The sequence below is a fragment of the Aotus nancymaae genome, unplaced genomic scaffold, assembly GCF_030222135.1.
Source record: "Aotus nancymaae isolate 86718 unplaced genomic scaffold, 86718_ANA_hifiasm-v0.15.2.pri h1tg000064l_0, whole genome shotgun sequence".
Lineage (NCBI taxonomy): Eukaryota > Metazoa > Chordata > Mammalia > Primates > Aotidae > Aotus > Aotus nancymaae.
Genome location: NW_026988478.1, coordinates 12,957,722 through 12,974,389, shown reverse-complemented (window position 1 = coordinate 12,974,389; position 16,668 = coordinate 12,957,722). Strand labels below are relative to the sequence as shown.

Sequence of the window (16,668 nt, the reverse complement as noted above, 5' to 3'; positions counted from 1 at the left end):
TACTAGTATTTCACAAGGAATATCATTTTATTACTGTAATCACAAAATCATAATTTCTGTACAGGAATGTTTAAGTGAACATTTATCAGTGCATTGATAATTCACTTCATAAAGAGGGTAAACATACTACAGAACATATTGTAAAGAAAAAAATATTGTAATATTTTCTGGTCTTGCAGTGCACTTTTTAGTACAAGTATTTGAGACACAATAGTGTTCAATTCAGCAAAGTATTGCAGAATGTCATGCCACAGTCCACTTATTTCAAAGAGGGTCAGGACATGCAGCTTGTAATAAAATGTCAGAGTGTGTGTGTGTGTTTATATATATATATATATATATATATAAAACCACGTGTAATTCATAAAATATATAGTGGTTTATTTAGATGGTTTTAAATGATTTCACTGTGGAATTCAGCATAACTGGAACAACATCCAAGGTCTTCTTAACAGCAACAGTCTTATTGCTAGGCAATGGCTTTGGCTTCAGGTAGGAATGCTTCCCAGTATTTTATCAGCTGTGAATGATAATTAAAATATGTTATTATCTTTTTGTCATTTATATGCATATATCTTGTACAACATTAAAAAAAAAATCTATATAGGCCAGGCAGGGTGGCTCACATCTGTAATCCCAGCACTTTGGGAGGCCAAGGTGGGTGGGTCACTTGAGGTCAAGAGGAGTTCGAGACTAGCCTGGCCAACATGGTGAAACACCGTTTCTACTAAAAATACAAAAATTAGCTGAGCGATGTGGCATGTGCCTGTAATTCCAGCTACTTGGGAGGCTGAGATAGGAGAATCACTTGAATCCAGGAGGTGGAGGTTGCAGTGAGCCAAGATCATGCCACTGTACTCCAGCCTGGACAACAGAGCAAGATTCCATCTCAAAAGAAAAAAGAAAAAGAAAAAAAACAAACGAAAACAAAAACATTTAAAAAACTATGCAAATCACTAACTATCAATGACTAATGTTTACTAATGTCTGTTTTTTTTTTTTTTTCCAGACAGAGTTTCATTCTTGTTGCCCAGGCTGGAGTGCAATGATGTGATCGAGGCTCACTGCAACCTCCACTTCCTGGGTTCAAGCAATTCTCCTGCCTCAGCTTCCCAAGTAGCTAGGATTACAGGCACGTGCCTGTAAGCTAGGATTACAACCATTCCTGGCTAACTTTTTTGTATTTTTAGTAGAGATGAGGTTTCTCCATGTTGGCCAGGCTGGTCTTGAACTGCTGACCTCAGGTGATCTACCCACCTCGGCCTCCCAAAGTATTGGGATTACAGGCGTGAGCTGCTGCGCCCGGCCAATGTCTGGTTCTTAAAGAAATCATTTTAACTTACTTATCTGAAGTCCATCAATATAGTTCATAAATAAATTATTTAAAACATTACTCCTGACTAATTTTAGTTTTTGATGTAAAATAATAGAATTTTTAAAATGTACAATTTTTTGATTTATGCAAAATTTTACATAGAACAGTGTTACCATATATTAAAGATTACTTTAAATAATAATACAACTACAATGACCTTTTCCAGCATAAAGTGATAAGATTTCCCAAATCAGAGCATATTGACATTTTATGTTGTTGCTAGACAAGAAGAATGGGATATAAGGAAGAAGAAAAGAAAATACTGAACAAGAGGAGAGAGATCCAAGATGGCCAATTATTAGCAGCTCAGGATTGTAGCTCCCAGTGAAAGCGCAGAGAACGAGAGAACGCCACACTTTCAGATGAATTTTTGTTGCTCATGGACCAGAAGATTCCCAACGGAGGAGCCCCATGGGTCGCTAGCACAACTCTTGTGGCTGGTGCGGCGGTTTTGCTGGCACCTTGGCGTGGCGATTCTCAGTGCGGATTAAACGGGACTGGGTCCCCTTTCGGTCAACGTTTGGAGCTCCTGGAAGCCAGAGTCGCCCATTCAGCTGATTGAAAAAGGGACTCAAGAGGGAAGCCAGACTGGAGATTCCCAGGCAGAAAAGTACCATGAATTTTAATGCCACTGTTTTAGCCGGCACAGTGGGTTGCTCAGATTCCAGCACTGGGAATCAACAAGTTTGACGTCCACTCAGAGACCTAATTTGAAAGTCGGTAATTACAAAGACGACAGGTGGATAAAGTTACAATGATGGGAAGAAACCAGCGTAAAAAGGCTGAGAATACCCAAAATCAGAATGCCTCTCCCTGTACAGGGGATCACAGTTCCTCATCATCAGGGGAACAAGGCCTGATGGAGAACAAGTGCGTTCCATTAACAGAATTAGGCTTCAGAAGGTGGATAATAAGAAACTTCTCTGAGTTAAAAGAACATGTTCTAGCCCAACATAAAGAAACTAAGAACCTTGAAAAAAGGTTTGACGAAATCCTAATGAGACTAGACAATTTAGAGAGGAATATAAGTGAATTAATGGAACTGAAGAATACAATATGAGAACCCCACGAAGTATGCACAGGTTTTAACAGTTGAATTGATCAAGCAGAAGAAAGGATATCAGAGGTCGAACACCAATTTAATGAAATGAAATGAGAAGACAAGATTAGAGAAGAAAGAGTAAAAAGGAACGAGCCAAGTCTCCAAGAAATATCAGACTATGTGAAAAGATCTAATTTACGTTTGATAGGTGTACCTGAATGTCATGAAGAGAATGAATCCAAGCTGGAAAATATTCTTCAGGATATTATTCAAGAAAACTTTCCTAACCTAATAAGGCAGGACAATACTCAACTCCAGGTAATACAGAGAACACCACAAAGATATTCCTCAAGTAGAGGAACCCAAGACACGTAATCGTTAGATTCACCAGGGTTGAAATAAAGGAGAAAATTCTAAGGGCAGCTAGAGAGAAAGGTCAGGTTACTCATAAAGGGAAGCCTATCAGACTCACAGCAGATTTCTCAGCAGAAACCCTACAAACTAGAAGAGAGTGAGGATATTCAATATCCTCAAAGAAAAGAATTTTCAATCCAGAATCTCATATCCAGCCAAACTAAGCTTCATAAATGAAGGAAAAATAAAATTTTTCACGAACAAGCAAGCACTCAGAGATTTCATCACCACCAGGCCTGCTTTCCAAGAGCTTCTGAAAGAAGCATTACACACAGAAAGGAACAACCAGTATCAGTCATCCCAAAAACTTACCAAAAGGTAAAGAGTATCTCCATAATGAAGAATCTATATCAACTAATGGGCAAAATAGCCAGATAGCATTAAATGACAATATTAAACTCACAAATATCAATATTAATCCTAAATTTAAATGGATTAAATGCCCCAATCAAAGACACAGACAGGCAAATTGAATAAAAAGTCAAAACCCGTCGGTACGCTGTATCCAGATCCATCTCATAAGCAAGGACACACAAAGACTCAAAACAAAGGACTGGAGGAAGACTCACCAATCAAATGGAGAGCAAAAAAAAAAAAAAAAAAAAAAAAAGAAAACAAAAAAAAAACAGGAGTTGTAACTTTCGTCTCTGACAAAATAGACTAATAGTAACAATGACTAAAAGAAACAAAGAAGGACATTACATAATGGTAAAAGGATCAATGCAACAACAGGAGTCAATGGTCATAAATATATATGCACCCAATATAGGAGCACCCAGATACATAAGACAAGTTCTCAATGACTTATAAAGAGACTTGGACTCCCGCACAATAAAGGAGACTTTGACACCACATTGTTAATATTCGACGGATCAACGAGATAGAAGATTAACAGGGACATCTATGATTAGAACTCAGACCTAGAACAAGTAAACTCAGTGAATATTTATAGAATTCTTCACCCTAGGTCCACAGAACGTACATTTTTCTCAGTATCACATTACACCTATTTTGAAAGTGACCACATAATTGGAAGTAAATCACTCTTCAGCATTTGCATAGCATTTCACAGATTTAAATGAAATATTGGTTGGCTGTTTGTTTGTTATTTTCTTCCCTCATTCCTTCCTGTCTCCGCTGTTAAGCACAATTATCGGTATTTAAAAGAGGTTTTTAATACCTATTTTTAGATTGCATTCCAGCCTGGGCAATAGAGCAAGACTCCTGTTCTCTCTCCCTCTTTCTCTTTCTCTTTCATAAAAAAAAAAAAAAAAAAAAGAAAGAAAGAAAGAAAATACTGAACAAGAAAAAAAAAGGATTGGAGAGAATTAGCTGTCAGTCTTCGTTGAGTAGTCCAGAGAACAGACTGAAATATAAACTGAAGTCATGTTTAAAACAATTCCTTTAAAAACAAGCTTATATGACTTATTTTGATATTTAAAAAAATCTAACTTTATGAACTGTTTAAATAAAAACTAAAGACAATTTGAAGACATCTTACCTCTTAATTCAAAAACAACCTATTATATTTTACACAAACAACATTCTAGATCCACATATTTTTAAATGGGAAGAAAAAATCCTTCTATTCAAGATATTAAATTACTTGACCTGTTACTCCAATTTTACATTTATATAGGAAAATTTCCTGCGATTATCTTTTTATTTAATGTACCATTAAAATGCATGGTAAAGGAGACAGATGCCACTTGCAGCATTCAACCACCAACAACTCCAAACAAAATAAGGCAAAAACGAAAACAGTACATTTTTTAAAAATTGTGAAAAAGTGTTTAAGGTCTATCTGTTATGGAAGAGAAGAACTTACTATTGAGAATTTACTCAAACAGGTCTGACCAACAAGGAAACAAACTAGAAAGACAGTGAAAGGGGAAAGTTGCCCATGAGGTTTCTGATAGCCTAAAATTGGGAAAACTGTATCTCTGCCTCAGCGTTTAGCAGAGGCAAAAAGAACCTAAGACAGTTTCCAATGAATTTATCCTTTTTTCCTTTACCATCACTGGCTTTCTGTCTTCCATTTCTTATTCTTGAGTTTAAAAGCCCAGTTCATTAATCATCTTTTTAAAATAAAAAAATACGGCAAAAACAAATTCTAGAAGTTTAAGTCACAAACAAAAATGGCTTACCTGTTGTTGTGTTTGTACTAATGATTCTAAGTACTTGATGATAACAGTTTTAAAATCCTTCACTCGTTCTTTCTGTTGAAGCACATTTTAAAAAGTCCGTTAGTAGAAAACTAAATTTAATTTTACCACAAAATTGCAGCAAAATGTGACCATGTTGTTAAGAAAAATGCAAAGTTATTATACATGCCTCAAATCTTCCCACTTCTTTTCGAATCGTTTTAGAGATCTGTTCAAATTCTCTTTCCCCTTGTTGCACTTTCGCCTCCCACTAATAAAAACAAACAAAGAAATATTTTATGCTTAGCTCAAAAAAAGTACAGTACTGTCATGACCACTTACTTTATTTAATCACAATGCCTCAAAAACCTGAGAAAGTTCAACATTGGCAAAGCACAATTTAGCATCAACAGAAATAATATTTAACTTTCGACTAATAGAAATGCATGTTAGCTTAATTTCCATTAATATTCCACAGCCAAATTTACTCAATATTAAGATATTTCAATACTGTACTTAATAAACTACAATGTCCAAAGCTTAATTAAATATAACTAAGAGGAAAGATTTTGGGCATAAAATTCACCACAAAATAAATGATCAGCGTGATTTTCTTAATTACTTTTTTATATCAGTAATTATTTCATAATATATCACTACTGTTAAATACAAGGATATGTGTTCATCAAAATTTATATGCTGATGGAAATACTTTAGGAAAATTACGTAATAAACATTTAAAAAATGTTTTTGTAATGGTAAAATGACCAGAATAAAAAAAAAATGTGGAATTATGGAGTACTGAACACCATCAATAAATATTAAATTCAGTACAGAAACAACAAAATGTTGTGATTAGTGAACAATGGAACAACTAAAATAACTGAAGATTTAAGCAATGAAATGATATTTTTCCCACTATGTAACCAAAACATTGGTATATACTCTTCAAAGAGCAGGTACATTTATTTTTAGTAATATAAAGGTTGTCCTACCTCTTCAATTTCCTTATTGAAGCATGGTAAGAAAAGTGTATAAATTATAATAAACTTATACAAATTCACTAAAATACCATATATAATACATATATATGGGGGATAATGTTGCCTGGACAGCTAAATGTGGGATAGATCTAGCTCTAAAACCATTTTTAGACATGAAATAATTATCTGAAATCAAATTAACCATCTAGTAAGAATTGTGTAATTATTAATGTAAAGGTTAATTTTAGGTGCTTTCCTGTATGCTTCTTTATCCATTCCATAATCACATGGAGGTAGTAATAAGGGGTTCTGGAGATTTTAATAATGATCAAAATTTTAAAGTAATTCTAACACAGTTCATAAAAATATGCAAAAATAGCCACATGTTGAATGGTTTAGAAAAAAATTATGAAAAATTATGTATATATGAATGACTCATGAAAAATTCAAGTAAAGAAATGAAGCATTTAGTAATCACCTCTCTTATTTCATTTTTAGCTTGCTGTATTTTATCTGGTTTGTTAGCAACCATTATTTTTGCCTCAGCTTCACGTTTTTTGAGCAAAGTAATTTGAGCATCTTCCCATTTCTGCCAGCACTTCATTCGATGGTCAAACACACCCTATAAGTGAACGACATAATGCTACTAAGTAAGAGTAACATTTAAAATACCTTCATAACACTAGAAGTGTTGTAATACAGAAAGCAATAAAACCAAGTATTTAAGTGCTACTCTAATATATTAAGATACTGAAAATAAGCATGCCAATATCAAAAAAAATAAACTCCATATTCACTTGCTTAAAACAAAAAACCCCATCACTGGATGAAACATGAACACTCAGAATAAAAAACTACATTCAAAATCCATTTCATCACTAGCCTTTAGGCTTTAAATGTGGTTTATAATAAGATTTCTAAGAGTTTTATGCTTTGAAGAAAGATGTCTTTAATAGGAAAATGCTAGTGTCATATCTACACTGGAAATTTTCCTGCTAAATAATATTAGAAGCATATTAAGTGTTAGAAAAATGTCTGAAACTGAAAAGACAAAATGGGAAACACTCATAAGATATGCAGTAGAAAAAATTATCATAGCAAATAAAAGGAAAAGCAATCAAAAGGTAAAATATATCAAAATGAAAAAAAGACAATTTTACACAAGATGAAAAGGGCAAAAGATGAAAAGATGACTATATATATTATGTATACACTGCAGAACTAAAGAAGAAATAGACAAAAAGATCCTAATACAATAAGTCAACCAAATCCATGACTTTTCTCAAGGAGTCTGGCAGAGCAAGAGCAAGTAAATAGAGAAAAGAAATGAAATATGAATAAATTAGAGTAACTAGTAGTCTCATGAAAAAACATCACAGATAGGATGGGAGAACCCACTAAGAATCCTCTTTCTGGCTTGATGAGAAATATTAAAATTATTTTAGTAATTACTAATCAAACATTCATGAAATAAACAATAAATTGGGTGAATCAGGAAGTACTAAACCAGAGTTATTTTAATTTATTCCACATAAAAAAGGTTTTGAACCATGAAGCAGTAAAAACTACATGTTCCTATAGCAGTAAAAACTACATGTTCCTACATGATCTGCTGAAAAGAAAAATATGCAGATAGAGTATTTTTTTTAAAAAAAGCAGGCTTTGGAGAAAATCGAATTTGGTTCTACTATTAGTTGTGTCACTTTATGACCATGGGTAAATTCACTGAACTTCTCCAAGCTATAATGCTTCCAAATATAAGAGGTGGGAAGTGATGTCTACATTTATGGATTAGAAATAACATGACAAGTATATTATTGCATAGTGACTTAACCTAGTGGATGCTTAATAATCAGTAAGTACAGTTATTGTGGATTACTTCTAAATAACATACACATGTAAATGTAGTTATAAACTGTTAAGCTTTCTATTAAAAGTACAAAGGATAACTCAGTATTATGGAAAAAATGTATAATTAAACAGCATTTATATCATATGACAATTTTTAAAAATGTGATAACATTAAAAAATCCAATCAACCAGAAACCAAAGTATTTTTCCTATTTTTCCAAAAGAATTCTTACAGATCGTGAACATTTTAAATTAACCAGGACAACAGATATCCAGGGCAAACTGGCAAGTCAAAGCACCTTATCTATGGGTATTTAAATCTACTTTGCTATATTTAATTTATCTCAGATAATTTCTCTTCTTACATTAGTAAATAAATCTTACCGTCCCCTTTGTCTGCTTTTCTTGTATTTAAAAGACCACATTTTTTTCTAAAACATCCCTTATTATAAATTAACTTTGCTTTAGTCAAATTAATTTAAGCTAAAATCCAAAAGTAACACATCTAACACAAACAAATTGAGAAAAAGTAACTATCATTTAAAACAGTAGTGTTCAATCCTTTGGCTTCCCTGGGCCACACTGGAAGAAGAATTGTCTTGGATCAAGCACAAAATATACTAACAACAGGTGATGAGCTTTAAAAAAAAAAAAAAGAAAAAGAAAAAGAAAAAAAGAAATTATATATATATGTGTGTGTATATATATATATATATATATATATATATAATCTCATGACATTTTAATAAAGTTTATGAATTTGTGTTGGGCTGCATTCAAAGCTGTCCTGGCCTGCATATTGAACAGGCTTGATTTGAGACAAACAATCCCTCTCACCTCTGACACACACACACACCCCATACACACAACCAACCAAAAAGTAATTTAAGATTTTAGGCCTAGTCTTGCTTTAGGGGAACAGGGCCATATCTGTTCATTTCTGAATTTCTCTGTTCAATAACAATTAGATTCCTTAAAATATGTACCAATACAGAGAAAAAGCTAAAGAACATGCCCTTTAATTCAATATGTGCTTACATTCTTAATGTATATCAACTGGCTTTTTCATTGATATGCTAAACCTAAACTAATTTGGTCCCTGTCCAATGTATTATCTCAGTATTCCAGAACTAGGACGTGTTTATTGTGGTACAGATGCAGGAGCTATGATAAAGGTAAGAATACTAAAGTCAGGTTATTTCAGGAAAAAAAAAAATCTTAAATATACAAATTAACTTTTTCCTCGTTTTCTTACCTTTGTAACAAAATAATAGAAAATAAAAGAAAAAAAGAACCAGTACCACAGTCAAACTTCTAACAATTAATTAAATCGATTAAATTGTGGCAATATTTCCCTTTGTATGCCAAGATACTAATCTACTCTAGTAGAATCATTAGAACAGGGATAAGTTTACACTGATCATCCATGGAGGATCTCCATTTCCCTGCCAATTTACAGCATACATTTGTATGCAAGCTGGTCTAGGTTAGATAAGATTGCAGATGTCTAACAGTTTTCTTGGCCCATCAGGAAATTTGATGCTGCAATTTAAATTGTTACCATATTCTAATTCAGTTAATCTGAAAATATGCTGCCCAGCTTCATGGAGTTCTGAAGAGATGCTGAGTATTTATAGCCAAACAATAAAGCATTTAAACCCTTCGGGGAACTCATCTTTTAGTTAAAAAAAAATGTTTAATATGTTTTATAAATTGGAATCCCCTACAAAAATTACTTCTAAAGAGTTCTAGTGCTAAAAACATTAAGAATCATTGCCCTCAATCTCTGACCCTACTTTAGTGGTTCACAGAAGCCCAATACATGACAATGCTTGTAAGGATACAGCCAAAACCTGTAGTTCTAAATTTCAAAGGCCATGTACTGTAGAAAAGAGGAAAACAGGAGTTTCTTGACACAAAACCAGGCTTAGGCAATATTTTGAAATGGGTAAAATTTAGCTTTTTCTTTTGTGTTCTAATTCCTGATGTTCTCTGCTCCCAACAATGGCTCTATAGTAATCCCCAAAGTACTCCTAACTTGCAGAATTATCATCAGAACAGTATTCTCGATAGGGATGAAACTAAAGGTTAATTAATATTAAGCAGCTATTAGATAATAAGCAAACAAAAATGGGGCAAAGGTCTTGAACAGTTCATTCACAGAAAAAGAAATGTAAATGGTTTATCATTTGTAAAGATGCCTTGACTCACACTAAGTAAATGACAACTTATTAAAAAAAAAAAACCTTCATTCTTGGGTGGTAGTAAAAAGAAACACGTACTGGTTAGGGCACAAAGTAAAATCTCTTTGAACGGTAATCTGGCAATACTGAAATTTAAAATGCTTATAACTTTTGGTCAGCAATTCTACTTATAGAATCTTTATGACCAAAGAGTTGTCAAAATACTTGATTTTTTTAAAGACAAGACTATAATTCAAGGAACATCTAAATGTTATATGATGGAATGCTATACAACCATTAAAAAGACATCTACCTATGTTGATAGGGAGACTGCTCTAATAAGTGGAGTGGGTGAAAAGGCAGACAAACAACAGTACACACAGTGTATTCCTTTTTGAGAAAGGAAGGCAGGGAGAGAAAGGGGAAGGAAGGAATAAACAGACAGAAAGAGGGAGAGAATTAGTTTTAGGTACATGCATAGCTAATTCTGTAAAGACATAAAAGAATCTAATAGTTTATGACTGAGGTCAGAGACTACAGGTCTTAGTTCTGCAGGGAAATTTACCTTGCTGGGCTATTAAAACTGTCATGTACATGCATTATTTTTTCAAATACAAATAAATTAGTTTAAAACAGAGAATAAGACAGAAATAAAAACCATTACCTGTCACCTCCTTCCATAATATCGCAATTACTTTGTGCAGTTGATCTAAGCTACATTTCAGTAGAAACCAATCTTGAAGAGCTTAATTTACCTAAAGGCAACTTGACCACAGCTCTTTAACTCTTTCAGTCAATGAATCATTAATTCAGTATTTCCCCAAATGTGTTCCATGTATGTAAATAGATATTTAGTGGAAAATAATTCTTGTTCATATGAATTTAGAAGCCTCTGGATTAAAATTTATTTTCTTTTTCATTCCTAGCTAGTTCTGAGCTTTTAAAATGCATTCTGAATCTCGCAAACAGGGATACTGTATACATACGTAACTTTCCAAACTTAGCTAACTATAATCCATCTTTTGGTGCCAGTGTTCTATAGAAAATATTTTGGAAAACATTAATATAACTATAATTTCATGAAATATAATAATATAGCAAAAAGACTTAGGGTATGAGGAAAGCTGTTTCTGAGGGATCAGTATCCATTACACAGGCAGGCCGTCACTGCCAGGGGGTCTCCTTCCAGGCTAGCTCTTATTACCAGGTATGTACTCTTACAGACACTGCCCAACTTCCCTTTTTTAAGTCACAGGTTTTTTGGAAGTGTCACACTTTTTTATAACAGTTCTCATGCTATTGGGAGCTCTGGTAAGAAGTGAGAGTAGGTGGAACAAATCTGTAAACTAGATCTCCATACATCACAAGCTGCCTGTATATAATGACGTATACTCTGACAACTGCTATCTACATTAACATTTCTAAATACTGAAAAATTAATTACCAACAGCATAAGGAATAACATTTAGAACAATAAATACAAGTAAAATTGGCAATTTTATCAAATAAGTAAAAGCACCATTCTGAATTGCTAAGAATGCTTTAATAATAAATGTCACCAGTAGCTTGAGAACAGAACCATCAATAAATATGCTCATCGCAGATAAGTACTAACTTGATCACAGACTTTAGCTGAAAAAATTTTGCATAAGAAAGAAACAAGGTCTCATTAACTTTCTAGATGTTTAAATTCAAGGTAAAAGGTAAATACCCAGTACCCCCCCAAACCCCATAACTAATATCTATAACAATAATTCAAAGATCTTAAAGTATCTTCTGAAACATGATACATGGAGTAATGTTCATTCAGTTTAACTGTCTGAATACTGGAGATATCTGTAGAATACTAATTTTTATTAACTGGATTACTTTCTCAACTATTCAGAAATTGGACTATTATATTTAAGTATTACCATTCAGTAACACAATTTATGATCTAATCGAGTCCCATCTCATCTATAAACACATGGCAACTACACATTTGAGTATACAAACAGAAAGTCTTATTATATCCAAATTCATGATAAAGTCCCAATTAAAGATATTCACTGCAATGATCATTTCTGGTTTTATCCCACTCATTACACAGTCAGCTTTACTAACGATAATAGAGTTACTAACGATAATAGAGTCCAGTGAGTAGTCTCGGTTAATGCTAGAATGAGCAAATGAATGCTATCAGTTAGTTAGAAACTTATATAAGCAAATACATAAGTAAATGTGTAATGTTTTCTGTCTTATCTATCATTCCCTTAGACCTGTTAAAAACATTAATTCTGTCTATTGTACTGTGCAAGTCATAGGGAGGAAAGTATTAAGTTATGGATACTTATCTTGAAGCCATTTTATTTGTGCTAGTATATAAGGAATTTAGACAAATACATAACTAATAGGAAATAAAATACTTTTTAAAGCACATGAGAAAAGTGAGAAGAATGTAAGAAAGGGCTTACTTTCACTGCAGCAATAAGACGAATGTAGTCACTAAGTAGTTCTGAGAACATATAAAAGTCAGCAAAAGCTTGTTCTTGATGTAACTGGTCTATCTTCTCTTCAACCTCTGCAAGCTGAGACAAAGCTCTAGATAAAGCAGTATGATCCTCAGAATTACCTAACATGGCAGCACTTTTAGCAAAGGCAGCTGTGTTGGCTGAAAGTTCTGAAATAAAAAAACATATGTACTTTTAGTGTTCATTAGTAAAATCTAAAAATATTGTATTGATTTTTCAACTTTTCTCTAAATTTTACCTATTCACAAGTTGCTCAAATAATATTTTAAATTAATTAACATGAAACAATTAGACATTAAAATGCCTCAGGCATAAATCCCAAGTGCTTGGAGATCTACCAAAAACTAAGACAAATCACTGCTTATTTTCCAAGTGGATGAACTATGTTTAAATCATTTAATATAAAAATCTGCCTCTTCTTTATTCTCCCACAGTATTCACTGTTTCTCTGTTCATTCCTAAAACTGAAATTTATTTTTAATATGAGAAGCACTGGCAATACTCACAATTGATTTATACATTTCTGCCCTTTAAACATTTGTCATTGAAAATAATGTCTATAATTTTTAATGAGAGTATTATTTAGCTAACGGAACAAACGTAAAATTATATATACAATTAACATAAATTTTATTGTCTTTTTCCTTTGTTGTATAACAATGCTCAGTAAAATACTAGAATTTCTAAAAAGATTTGGAGCATGATCATTTCAGGTATTTCAAATAAAGAAAAGATGTTTACAGGCTGAATACTATCCACAACTAACAATTACATTGCCTGGAAATTGCTCTGTTGCTCTACGTTATGCAAAGTTCTCCAAAAGAGGCATAAAGCCCATTCCCTAAGAGATATATAATTCAAATGGCAAAAGCTGTTATAAACTACTTTCAATAAGTGTATTAGTAAGTTTCTATAATTAACTTAATAAAATGTATTGCTGGTAATGTTATATAGTATTTACTTATTAAATATTATGGACAATTGATACTTAAATCACTGGATTCTTTAAAAATAAACCAAAAAACTATAATTTCACTGTGGATTAAAATATTACAACTGAAATTTTCTATAAATTTTTAGAAAAACCAAACCAAATATTGTGGTTCAAAAATAAAGAAAATACTTCAAAGGATTCTACAGAAAATACAGGCACAAAACAAATACTTTCCAAAAAATTTTCAAAAAGCAATTTTCAAATCTCAAATATTTTTATTACAATAAATTGCTAATTGATAAGACATCTTCATCCATTTAACTGTAACTTTACTTAACAAAGAGTTAATCAAGTGACCAAGTTTTAATCCAAAATTCAAATATAGTTTTGTTGTTTTGTTAGCTCACATCTGTACCAGTTAACAAATAGTTTTATATGCTCATTATTTTTCTACTGCTAGATATTAGATCAAAATATAACAAAAGCTTTAAATAATAAAGTTGAAATAGAAAATATTCTCTTAAATGACTGTTTTCTCTCTTCTGCAATAACTTTAGAATATTTACATAAAATTTAAATAAAATATTTTAATTAGTTTTATGGTGCTAACTACATAAGTAACAAGGCAAACAAACCTTTTCTATGACAGACCAAGGCTTCAACACTGGCATGAAGTTTCCTAAGTTGCTGATCCAGATTCTCAAATTGCTGCTGCTTTTCTTCAAACCACTAAGAAAAAAATGAAAAATGGAGCTAATTTAGAAAGAACAAACCATTGTAAATTAGGTTACCAATAGCAAGCTACATTCCTTGTTTTAAAGCAACAAATTAACCATGTATAACCATGGTGGCCAACTGATGTGGCTGAGAACTGAACTCAATAAGCAAATTAATATCCTATTTTCCACTTGTACAGCTTTAAAATGCAATTGTTGGGCTCATTAATTCATCTCATTATTCAAGTCGAAAAATCAGCTCTTACTGCATCCGATTCATTCATCTTGATTGTCATTTTGTTGACAGCGTCGGCAGCCTTGTTCACCATCCTCAATATTCCTGCTCCACTCAGAGCCTGGGTATTAACTGCTCTAGGCAGCTGGAATTGAATGACAAATAAGGGCAAACAAACCGGTTAAAAGCCTGGAGGTTTAACTGGGCACAAAAGTGATCCCCCCTTCTCTCCCCGCCACACACAAAAAATTTAAAAAAAGGAGGTTGTATTTTCTTCACTCTCATACATTTCAATAGTGAGATCTAATTTCTCAAATATAGTACTTGTACATTCTCAAAGGAAAACTTAAAAAATAGACTTTCCATTTGCTTTTCTTCTGCACGTTTCCATTTAGATGGAACAAACACCCTGTTTGTCAAAATATATTAAGAAATTGCCAGGTACCCTAACACTGGCCACCTGTTTGCTAACATAAATAAACTGTTTATAAGGAAAGAAGAGTCTTGAGAAAAATCTCCTTATGCTCAGTTAGCATTGTGTGGTTTTGAGTTTTTAAAACATTTTGCAACTCAAGTAAATTAAAGAAAAGAAAAACTCAAACTACAACTCAAATTGTTCTTAGAAGCCCAAAATATACCAAACATTTCAAATATAAAGAGCATCATGGTTATAATTTAGGGTCTTTCAAGTCACAAATTTGCATTTCAAAACCTTAAAAAGGATATCAGAATGTAAACAAGCAAATACACATTCAATGTTCTCTTTCTCCAAAATGAAGTCTGAATAAACTTATTTCAACATGATGCCTGAGGAACAACTTAGGGCATTCAGAGTACTTGTAAACCATCCCCTTATATCTTGTTTTAAGTGCTCAAGAAAGGACTAACCATCCTATAAGTATCAAAGCAAAGATATTTTGCTACTAATTTAGCAAGATAATTAAAGCACTAAACAAAAAACAAACAAACAAAAAAAAGATTGCTTTATTCCACCTATTGCTCCAATTATTTATTATATATGTAGTCAATGTAAAGTATATTACAATGACAAATAAAGATAACATTTATATATAAAAATTTAATATAGAAATAATACCTCTGAACTTTCCAAGAACTGCCTTAAATCAGGATCCTGCAGTAAAGTTGGATGTTTTACTGTTCTTTGAAGATACCTAGGTTTAAGAGTAAAATTGCTCCTTTATCAGTAGCATCTTGAATTATATTTCAACGAAATGATAAAAAATAGAAATACTGGGAAAAAAGATGTCCTCAGCACCTCCTATTAGTCTGTTCTCACTGTAATTACTTAGAATCTTACAGAAACTTAATAATTATAAAGGTTTTTGTTCATCTTTTGAAAATTGATACATCATGCAGTTTCCATAATTATGTAAAAAGAGAAATGGCAGGGGGTGGAAGTGGGGAAAGCAAACATCTCACTGCAAAGTATTAATGTTGTAAAGGAGTATGTGAGTTTGTTGAATAATTTTATCTTTCAGTGGAGTCATTATGTTCTCAACTATAATTTTAGAGTTCTAAGAAACATACTAATATCACTATATATATTACACTCAACCAAGTTTTAAATTGCTATTATCACCAAAATGGGGAAGAGAGTCAACCAATATTTTTTTGCATGTCAGCATATTTAAATGATCACAATTAGCTTTGGTTCTCACTTGACAGGAACTAAATTTTCTTCAATATTTTCCCCATATCTCTTCAAAGGTATTTATTCAATATTTCTATTTTTAAGGTTTTGTTATTTTTGGTGTCTTATCTAAATATGATACCATATAAAATCAAATAAATGAATACCACATAAAATGAGTAAAAATGAAAAAGTTAGAAACACCACTATGAAATCAGTTTCCCTTTATTAGAAAAGCTCAAATGTGCCTGTCAACCATAATAAATTACCAATCATGATTTCATAAAAGGAAATAAGGTCAACTATTTGATGATTATCGATTCATCATCTAATCCCATTAAAAACAATTGCTATCTTCCCCCAGGTTAATAACTATATGCACTAATATTTCAGCTATAATATTTTTACCTCACAATAACATTTATTTCTTTAGAATAAATGTACTCAGTAATTTCTTCTACCTTTTTATAAGATTATAAAATATGCCTAAAATTAATGTTCCCAAAAAAGTGATAACCTTCTCTAACAGCAAATTCTATACATTGATCAAAATGACTATTTTATCCATATTAAAATGTTAACTTCTGCTTTTATAAATTTAAATAAAATATACAGCATACTAAACTTCAT

The 16,668-nt window shown here is 32.2% G+C and overlaps 1 protein-coding gene across 1 annotated transcript in view; it reads right to left on the bottom strand.

The window, feature by feature from the left end:
- Window positions 1-360: 360 nt before the first annotated feature.
- Window positions 361-16,668, bottom strand: part of SNX2 (sorting nexin 2) — a 52,785-nt gene continuing 36,477 nt past the window's right edge. Inside the window, exons 8-15 of the mRNA XM_012448377.2 lie at window positions 15,484-15,559; window positions 14,419-14,532; window positions 14,072-14,165; window positions 12,446-12,651; window positions 6,437-6,580; window positions 5,166-5,246; window positions 4,979-5,050; window positions 361-520 (exon numbers count right to left, since the gene is read on the bottom strand). Coding sequence (XP_012303800.1) covers window positions 470-520; window positions 4,979-5,050; window positions 5,166-5,246; window positions 6,437-6,580; window positions 12,446-12,651; window positions 14,072-14,165; window positions 14,419-14,532; window positions 15,484-15,559 — 838 coding nt within the window. The 3' untranslated portion in view covers window positions 361-469. The remainder of the gene's footprint in view (window positions 521-4,978; window positions 5,051-5,165; window positions 5,247-6,436; window positions 6,581-12,445; window positions 12,652-14,071; window positions 14,166-14,418; window positions 14,533-15,483; window positions 15,560-16,668) is intronic.